This window comes from Nyctibius grandis, chromosome 4 (assembly GCF_013368605.1).
Source record: "Nyctibius grandis isolate bNycGra1 chromosome 4, bNycGra1.pri, whole genome shotgun sequence".
NCBI classification, from domain to species: domain Eukaryota; kingdom Metazoa; phylum Chordata; class Aves; order Nyctibiiformes; family Nyctibiidae; genus Nyctibius; species Nyctibius grandis.
Window position 1 is genome coordinate 1,191,182 of NC_090661.1, and position 9,822 is coordinate 1,201,003.

General features: G+C 58.1%; 1 protein-coding gene across 1 annotated transcript in view; it reads right to left on the reverse strand.

Moving 5' to 3' along the window:
- The window catches only part of NUP160 (nucleoporin 160), a 31,049-nt gene extending 23,722 nt beyond the window's left edge, over positions 1–7,327 (reverse strand). The window contains exons 1-7 of the mRNA XM_068397684.1: positions 7,104–7,327; positions 5,850–6,060; positions 4,041–4,263; positions 3,326–3,404; positions 2,449–2,563; positions 1,545–1,703; positions 511–588 (exon numbers count right to left, since the gene is read on the reverse strand). Of these exons, the coding sequence (XP_068253785.1) occupies positions 511–588; positions 1,545–1,703; positions 2,449–2,563; positions 3,326–3,404; positions 4,041–4,263; positions 5,850–6,060; positions 7,104–7,306 (1,068 nt within the window). The 5' untranslated portion in view covers positions 7,307–7,327. The remainder of the gene's footprint in view (positions 1–510; positions 589–1,544; positions 1,704–2,448; positions 2,564–3,325; positions 3,405–4,040; positions 4,264–5,849; positions 6,061–7,103) is intronic.
- Positions 7,328–9,822: the final 2,495 nt, after the last annotated feature.

Below are 9,822 nucleotides of genomic sequence, written 5' to 3' on the forward strand. Positions count from 1 at the left end.
AGAGCTGGGGCTGTTCAGCCTGGAGAAGAGAAGGCTCCGGGGAGACCTTCTAGCACCTTCCAGTGCCTGAAGGGGCTACAGGAAAGCTGGAGAGGGGCTTTTGACAAGGGCATGGAGTGACAGGACGAGGGGGAACGGTTTTAAACTGAAAGAGGGGAGATTGAGATGAGATATTGGGAAGAAATTCTTTGCTGTGAGGGTGGTGAGACCCTGGCCCAGGTTGCCCAGAGAAGCTGTGGCTGCCCCCTCCCTGGCAGTGTTGAAGGCCAGGTTGGATGGGGCTGGGAGCAACCTGGTCTGGTGGAAGGTGTCCCTGCCCGTGGCAGGGGGTTGGAACTAGATGATCTTCAAGGTCCCTTCCAACCCAAACCAGTCTGTGATTCTATGATTTAACCACGTTCTGGAAAGAATTCTTTGCTCACAGTTAAATCCCCAAGTCCAGGCCTCTGATCTCTCAGTAAGCAACCCTCCATCTTGCCTCCTTTTTGGGAGGCAGGTCCCAGCACTCACCTGTGAGGAGAACAGGGAGGATATGTGGTCAAGGCTGTAGCGGTTGCTCTCGGTGCTCACCAGCTGGAAGACACAGAACTACAAACACACCTTGTAAGTCATTCATTAAAGGACGGCTAAGACAATAACGAGCATGTCACGGGGAAGTTCATCTGTCTGCTCCCTCTCCCTGCCTGATGCTACAGCCAACAGACCCCAGAGGGCTGAGGGCAGGAGGGCTAAGCTGAGCACACCACACGCAGCCAGCCACGGACCCTGCCAAGCTGACCCTCTGCGCCATGTACTAATATTGCTGGCTTCAGCCTTCCCAGCAGGGACACTCCTCTCTGCCTGAACCTGAAGGACTCCTACCTGTCTTTTGAAAGACCAAACTAGAAAAACGGTAGCACCACGACGTGGGCAAGGAGATTAAGATGGAAAAGCCCTGGGTCCTCAGGCCACTCGTCACAAACCGAGCTCTGCGTGTCCTCACCAGAGCAAGCAGGGACAGCAGAAGTCACGATATACTCTTCTACTCCATGTGAATCCCCTGGAGGATGGAAAGGGTAAGCTGTCCAACAGATGAGACTACTCTGTGCTCTCCTTCCTGTCCTGCTAAATTTATTATTCACCACGAGGAGCAGAAGTTCTACAGAAGTCCACATCTGGCAACGCAAAGCGATGCGTCCTCATGCTCCCAGGAGCCCAACATAAACATACTGTGAGTGTTTCCATGCTTTTAGCTCCTCACAGACCTCTCTTTTTCCCACGGCACATATGTGCTTTCGGGATCCTACCAGAACAGGAGGTGAACTAGAACTCACAGCTCAGCTTAGTCACACAGGGAATTCCACTCCCATGGCGAGAGCACGTGTATGCTACACTGTTTTGAGAGCAAAAATGTTCATTCAGGAAGCACTGCTCTCTGCAGAGGGTCAGACATGAAACTTTTCCCTATTTCTTGCCTTACACATCAAAAACAAGAGGGAACGACCTATTTTCCACGCAGCCCAAGCAAGATGCATTCACAGTGAGGACGCCCCGTCACTCCATACCTGCCCTCGCTTGGGTGCGTGCATGTACACGCCGAGGTAAAGCCCCAGGGACGGGGAGAAGGCCAGGCGCAGGCGGTGCCCGGTGCCGGCTGCAAGGCGCAGGTCCCTGCTGACGGGCATGAACTCCAGCAGATCCGCAACCATCAGGCACATTTGATCCTACACAAGACAAAGGTATCAGGAAAGTGGCACAGGAAATCAGGACTGAGGAACTGCCCTTCTCTCTTATCCTTCCCCTTCCGGCCAGTCTGCCCAGACCTTCCCCTAAAGGATGTAAAGCATCTATACACATGCCTGAAGCACTGTTTAGCTTTCTCCATCTCACCTGTGCCCTCTCCCACCGAGTACGTGGGCTTTTGGAGCCCAGGCATGTAGGATCGAGCTTCCCCTCCCTGCACGCACGCATTCCAGCGCAGATGAGGCGTGAAAGCAGTTGTGCTGGTCGATTAGCTTTGGCACGGGTATTTGGAGCAAGTGGCATGCAGCGAGCAGAGGCTTTTATTAACTTCTTGTTGACGAGGAGCCACGTTACAGACATTCTTATTACCACTAAAGCAGTAGAAAATCCACTTGCTGTGCCTCCTCGGCCCTTGCAGCGCTCCTGCCCGCCTTCCTGAATGCTCCAGGACATTTGTAAATAACCCAACACTGCCTCTTACCCTTGCAAGGCTTTGCTGTAGAGAAAACCCACCTCAGACAGAATCAACCAGGTTGGAAGAGCCCTCTGGGCTCATCGAGTCCAACCATTGCCCTGACGCCACCATGGCAACTAGACCAGGGCACTAAGTGCCATGTCCAGGCTTGTCTTAAACCCCTCCAGAGATGGTGACTCCACCACCTCCCTGAGACTATCGCCCGAGCAGAGATGGAAGATGCTGCTCTCCCAAATCCGGGCCTCACTCACCTTGTAGGACCACATCCGAAGTTTATGGTCCTGGCAGAGGGCAAAGAGAAAGGCATCGTGATCTAGGCAGTGAACGGAGAGGCTGATGGGCAGGTCCGACGGGCCACCGTCACCTCTGAAAACACAGAGTTTGTGTCAACAGCTTAGAAGAAAATCAAGACTAGCGCACACATCCACAGGGTTTCTATCACACTGTACTTAAGTGTGAGACCAGGCAGAGAGAGCAGCGTTTCAGGACTGCGTGGTCAGCGCCCAAGGTCCAGAGGAGCCCACCACACCAGTACCACCCAGTCCTTCACCCGCTTTGGCACAGCTGAAGGACATCCCCAGCTTCCCCAGCCTGGCGCTTGCGGATCCAGAGGGGAGCAAGGATCCGACCAGCCCCAAGCGATGGGTCAAAGTCATTCAGGGCGTCAGGGGACTCGCTTTCATTTCCAACAGGGGCTAGAGCAGCGCTCTAAGATCCAGCATCGATGACAATCCAACACCGAGCCCAGTCTGTGTCACCCACACGTCACCTCTGCCGGTCAGGGACAAGCCTGACATTTCAGAACAAGGGCAAGAACATACAACTGCTGTAATCCTTAATCCGCGCTGGCTGCGAGCCACATCCTGGGCAAATCCTTGGAGGCCAATTACTAGACAGAACGTATTTGTAGACACAGACACACAAGAATCAGCGGGACCCCGGTAAGATGAACCAATCCAGTGTTTGAGTTCCAACTCCCGTACTGTGACAGGCCCCGTGACCCAGTTAACTCTTTTAGCAGAGTATTTATAGACGCTGACTTGCCTGTTCTTGACTTCAGTGAGAAACTCGAGGTGAGGGAATCAAAAAAACAACATTAGTTCCATTCATTCGTCACCAGACACTAACCTGATGGCAGTTGGCATCCAACCGGTGAGGAAACGCTGCATCACTGAGCTCTGTTTCAATTCCACAACTGAAACCGTTCCTATCCAAATAAAAGTGATATTAAAAAATAAGTTGGGGACAGACCTGTTGTAGAGCAGCATAGGGGAAAGGGACCTGGGGGTCCTACTGGACAGCAGGATGACCATGAGCCAGCGATGTGCCCTCGTGGCCAAGAGGCCAGTGGCATCCTGGGGTGTGGTTAGTAGGTCAAGAGAGGTTCTCCTCCCTGGTGAGGCCACATCTGGAATATTGTGTCCAGTTCTGGGCCCCTCAGTTCAAGAAGGACAGGGAACTGCTAGAGAGAGTCCAGCGCAGAGCCACGAAGATGATGAAGGGAGTGGAACATCTCCCTTATGAGGAGAGGCTGAGGGAGCTGGGTCTCTTTAGCTTGGAGAAGAGGAGACTGAGGGGTGACCTCATGAATGTTTATAAATATGTAAAGGGCAAGTGTCATGAGGATGGAGCCAGGCTCTTCTCAGTGACATCCCTTGACAGGACAAGGGGCAATGGGTGCAAGCTGGAACACAGGAGGTTCCACTTAAATATGAGGAAAAACTTCTTTACGGTGAGGGTGACTGAACACTGGAACAGGCTGCCCAGAGAGGGTGTGGGGGTGCCACACTGAGCAGTGCTTCGCAGAGAGGCTGTGAGGGGGCAGCCCCTTCCCACTCCTTACCAGGTGCATCGTGAGGAGGCAGCTTAAGGACGAAGATCCCTCCCAAAGCAGAGGGCAGAGCGAAGAGAGCCTCCCCCTCGCAGCTGAGCCACGCCACCGAGGCGACGGAATTAGGCGGCAGGCCTGGCACGTTGGGAATCACGTAGTAATTGGAAGGGTCTCTGAAGTTGATTTTGCTGATATCTGTAAACACGGACTGTATTTGGCTCTCTGTTATCAGCTCCTGGAGGAGGGAAACGGCAGAGGGTGAAAATCCTGAGCACGTGTACACAAGGCACAGAAAAAACAACCAGACACCTGTGGAACGGCAACTGCAATGCAGCTACTCAATGAAAAGGATTTTTCCAGTAAGAAGTGTCATATAGAATCACAGACTGGTTTGGGTTGGAAGGGACCTTAAAGACGATCTAGTCCCAACCCCCTGTCACGGGCAGGGACACCTTCCACCAGATCACGTTGCTCCAAGCCCCATCCAGCCTGGCCTTGAACACTGCCAGGGAGGGGGCAGCCACAGCTTCTCTGGACAACCTGGGCCAGGGTCTCACCACCCTCACAGGAAAGAATTTCTTCCCAATATCTAACCTAAATCTCCCCTCTTTCAGTTTAAAACCGTTCCCCCTCGTCCTATCACTCCATGCCCTTGTCAAAAGCCCCTCTCCAGCTTTCCTGTAGCCCCTTCAGGTGCTGGAAGGTGCTAGAAGGTCTCCCCGAAGCCTTCTCTTCTCCAGTCTGAACAGCCCCAGCTCTCTCAGCCTGTCTCCAGAGCAGAGGGGCTCCAGCCCTCTGAGCATCTCCGTGGCCTCCTCTGGACTCAGTTCAACAGCTCCGTGCCCTTCTGTTGGGGGCCCCAGAGCTGGATGCAGTACTCCACACAGCACCACGTGACTCTGGTCACAAATCTCCACACAGCACCACGTGAGCTGCTGCAAAGAAAACCAACTCCAGCCCAGTCAAAACCAGTATGAGGTCTGCTCGGCAGGCAAAAAAATCAGCAAGGAACATCCCTTTGGTTAGTTCAGATCATCTGCTTGGTTGTGTCCCCTCCCAGACCATCGCACAACCCCAAATCTATTCATGGTGTGGGGGGGCAGAGTGATAAAGAGAGAAAGCCTTGAGGCTGCTCAAACACTGCTCAGCAAAACCTAAATTATTAGTGCGTTATCAACACCATTTTGGTCACAAATCCAAAACACAGCACCACACAAACTACTATGATGAAAATTAACTCTATGCCTGCCAAAATTAACTCTGCCCTAGCCCAAATTAACTCTGCCCTAGCCCAAATTAACTCTGCCCTAGCCCAAATTAACTCTGCCCTAGCCCAAATTAACTCTGCCCTAGCCCCCCTAGAGGGGCTTTTGACAAGGGCAAGTAGTGACAGGACGAGGGGGAACGGTTTTAAACTGCAAGAGGGGAGATTGAGATGAGATATTGGGAAGAAATTCTTTGCTGTGAGGGTGGTGAGAGCCTGGCCCAGGTTGCCCAGAGCAGCTGTGGCTGCCCCCTCCCTGGCAGTGTTGAAGGCCAGGTTGGATGGGGCTTGGAGCAACCTGGTCTGGTGGAAGGTGTCCCTGCCCGTGGCAGGGGGTTGGAACTGGATGATCTTTAAGGTCCCTCCCAACCCAAACCAGTCTGTGATTCTGTGATGATAAAATTAACTCTGCCCCAGGCAAAACCAGTACAGGTGAGAAGCACGCCAAGGCCTTTGCTATTTTGGAATGGATTTAGTGGCTTTGCTGAGGGCTCCAGGTGGGCAGGACCGAGGCAGGCGGCTGCCCCAGGCAGGGAGGAGGCCAGGCAGGTACTCACGCTGCGGTACATGCAGGCGGGATGGGGCAGGAGCAGGCGATGCACCGTCTGCCTGGTGACGAGCAGGATGACCAAGTGGCTCTGCACTTCGCAGAGGTGCACGCCGCCCGGCAGGAACGGGCAGCCCCGGATCCGCAGGCGGACGGCGTTGTTCAGCAAGTTGACGTCCAGAGACTCCTCCACCAGCTCCACCGTGTCTCCCGATGTAGTCCTGAGGGGAGAGACCGGGGGAGGTGTTGGTACCAGATGGTTTAGTAGAAGTCAGCCTCAAAGTAGGCCCTAAAAGGCCGACTCTGTGTAACCTTTAGACAGAATCAACTTTTCTTTCAGCAATTTTCCTTTCAGCTATAATAACAGCACGTTCTGAAGCTAACGGTGTGTTTTGAAGACAGGGCCTGCTTCTGGGACTGATAACAGAGCTATAGTCATCACTGATTCTTGCTTGTGCTTAGTCTTAGAGAATCCAAGGTCTCTATTAAATTTCTCGCTAATTACAAAGAAGGGCCAGAGACAGGCAAGACTGTGAATATCTTTGTAGTGTCTTAACTGACTTGATTCACATCTCTGGCGCCAGGAGTAGAGATAAATCCTGTAAGAATCAGATCAGGATCTTCTCCTTGGAGCCACCTGCACATGTCAACAGGAAGGCCTCGACCACGCTTGTGCAGAAGCGGGGTTACACAGTGGACAGCATCACTATGGGGGGGTTACGGCCACTAGAGACCACCAGAGCCCACCCAAGACCCCTTCCCCAAATTAGTAAGCATGCGCAAAGACAATTACAAACTATATTAGCATATGCATAAGGTTTCTTGGAATAGGTGGGCTTTAGTCAGAATTGTATGAATATTCATTTTTCTATAATTATATAATGAGCGTGCTTTTGTCCCTGGGTGTGCATGCTAGGAGGAGAGGCTTTTTACAAGGGCATGGAGTGATAGGATGAGGGGGAACGGTTTTAAACTGAAAGAGGGGAGATTGAGATGAGATATTAAGAAGAAATTCTTTGCTGTGAGGGTGGTGAGACCCTGGCCCACGTTGCCCAGAGAAGCTGTGGATGAACACCTCGAGGGAGGGGGCAAGGCCAGGTTGGATGGGGCTTGGAGCAACCTGGTCTGGTGGAAGGTGTCCCTGCCCGTGGCAGGCCCGAGAAGAGCGGGGGGTGAAGCCGGCACAAGCAGAGGGGTCCCAACGGGGCCCGGGGGCAGGCCCAGGCGCGGGGAGGGGGCGGCCTGCCCCCGGGCCCGCACTCACCACCTCACGAAGCGGTTCCTGGTGGGGGCGGCGAGCTGCGCGCTCTCCTGGTAGCAGAAACCCCCCGCGCTGTCCCCGTAGCGACCGGCGGGAAGCGGAGCCGTTCCCGGTGGGTTAAAAACCACCTCCCGTAACCGTCGCGGTAAACCCTGAGCCGCCGCGTTCAGCTCCAAGTAGCTCCGTTCCGTCAAGGCCGCCGCCATCTTGCCGCCAACCTTCCCGCCTCGCCCGCGCGGGGCATGACGGGAAGGGAGAGCGCGGGGAGTGACGGGAAGGGGCGGGGCTGGGGGGGAGTGGGGGGGGGGGAGTGTTGCGGCGCCCCCTGGTGGGCGGGCGGGTGAAAGGGGGGGGCGAGGGTGGGAGGGGGCTTGGGGAGGGGGTATGGGGAGAGGGGAAGGGGAGGGGGGTGTGGGGAGAGAGGGTCTAGGGAGAGGGATTTGGGGAGGGGGTCTGGGGACAGGGGTCTGGGGAGATGGGCAGGGGAGGGGGATTGGGGAGAGGGTCTGGGGAGGGGGGTTTGGGGAGGGGGTCTGGGGAGGGGGTGTGGGGAGATGGGCAGGGGAGGGGGATTGGGGAGAGGGTCTGGGGAGGGGGATTTGGGGAGGGGGTTTGGGGACATGGGCAGGGGAGGGGGATTTGGGGAGAGGGTCTGGGGAGGGGGATTGGGGAGAGGGTCTGGGGAGGAGGGTGTGGGGAGAGGGTCTGGGGAGGGGAATTTGGGGAGAGGGATTTGGGGAGGGTGTCTGGGGACAGGGGGTTTGGGGAGATGGGCAGGGGAGGGGGATTGGGGAGAGGGATTTGGGGAGGGGGTCTGGGGACAGGGGGTCTGGGGACATGGGCAGGGGAGGGGGATTTGGGGAGAGGGTCTGGGGAGGGGGGTTTGAGGAGGGGGTCTGGGGACAAGGGGGCTGAGGGAAGGGACAGGGGAGAGGGTCCTGGGAGAGGGGTCTGGGGAGGGGGTCTGGGGAGGAGGGTGTGGGGAGAGGGTGTGGGGAGGGTGGTTTGGGAAGGGTGGTTTGGGGAGGGGGTCTGGGGAGGGGGTGTGGGAAGAAGGAGTTTGGGGAGAGGATATGGGGAGAGGGGCTGGGAGAGGGGACGGCCACGGGGCACAGGGCAGGGGGTGGGTTAGGGGGGGCCGGAGCAGCCCCGTGTCCCCCCATTAGGCAGCACCCACCGTCCCGGCGCGGGCACCCGCCTGGTCCCTGCGCCACGGCCCCGCTGAAGGAGCCGGGAGCCACCTGCCCGGGCTGGCGCGGTGCGTGCCAGGCACGTGTTGGCACGCTGGTGACGATGGCGGTGACCCCCGAGCCCCACCGGCCCGGTGAGGCCGGCGACACCGCGTGCTCCCCCGTTGACGGCACGCGGTGTCGGTGCCAGGGGCCCGGCTGGGCACGCCGGGGGCGGCCGGGCCCAAACAATCTGGCCTTTGAGCAGGGCCTGGCACCGGTGGCACAAGGCACCAGAATGGGCCTATTCTGGTGGCGGCATGTGCCAGGGTGCGGCACGTGGGCCGGGGTGACCCCCTGCTTAACGTGGGGGGCTCGGAGTGCCCCGGGGAGCTGGCACCAGCCGTGCGTCGGGGCTCGTGACATGGCAGAGGTGTCACGGGTGGTGGCGATGGAAGGGGCAGACGCGGTGACACTGGTGACACCGGGCATGTCCCCGCACCCCGGGCACCCGCGCTGCCCCGGCCCGAAGCGGGGGGCTCGCTCGTGGCACCCCACCCCACGGCGGTGGCACCCCGGGGGCCGTGCCCGCTTGGCGGGGCCACACGGCGCAGGGACTCCACGGCGGGGACTGTGTCCCCTCGGGCTGGGACCCCGTGGGGTGCCCCGGGAGGTGTGGGGTTCCCCCATGCTGTGCCGCGGTGCGCCCCGGGACTGTGCCAGGGCCTTATCGGGACAGCACCAGCACTGTACTGGGTCCGTACTGGGACTGTACCAGGACAGCACCGGAACTGTACCAGGTCCATACTGGGACAGCACCAGGACCCATACCGGGACTGTACCGGGTCCTTACTGGGACCGTATCGGGTCCATACCGGCACCGTACTGGGACCGTACCGGGACTGTACCGGGTCCATACCGGCACCATACCAGGACTGTACCAGGACAGCACTGGGACTGTACCGGGTCCGTACCGGCACCGTACCAGGACCGTACTGGGACTGTACCGGGTCCGTACCGGCACCGTACCAGGACCGTACTGGGACTGTACCGGGTCCGTACCAGCACCGTACCAGGACCGTACCGGGACTGTACCAGGTCCGTACCGGCACCGTACTAGGACTGTACCGGGACTGTACCGGGACCGTACTGGGACAGCACTGGGACTGTACCGGGACCGTACCGGCACCGTGCCGGGACCGTATCGGGACAGCACCGGGACAGTACCGGGTCCATACTGGCACTGTACCGGGACAGCACCAGGACTGTACCAGATCCGTACCAGCACCGTACCGGGACCGTACTGGGACAGCACCGGGACTGTACCGGGTCCGTACTGGCACCGTACCGGGACTGTACCGGGTCCGTACCGGCACTGTACCGGCACCGTACCGGGACAGCACCGGCACCGCACCGGGCCCGTGCCCCGGGAGCGGGCGGGGGCCGGGGCGATGCCGGAGCAGCCCGGGCGGAGCGGTCGCAGTCCCCGCCCCCGGGGCTCTCCCGCCGCTTCCTGCGGGCACGGCCGGGCCGGGGCGGCGGCGGTGGCGGCG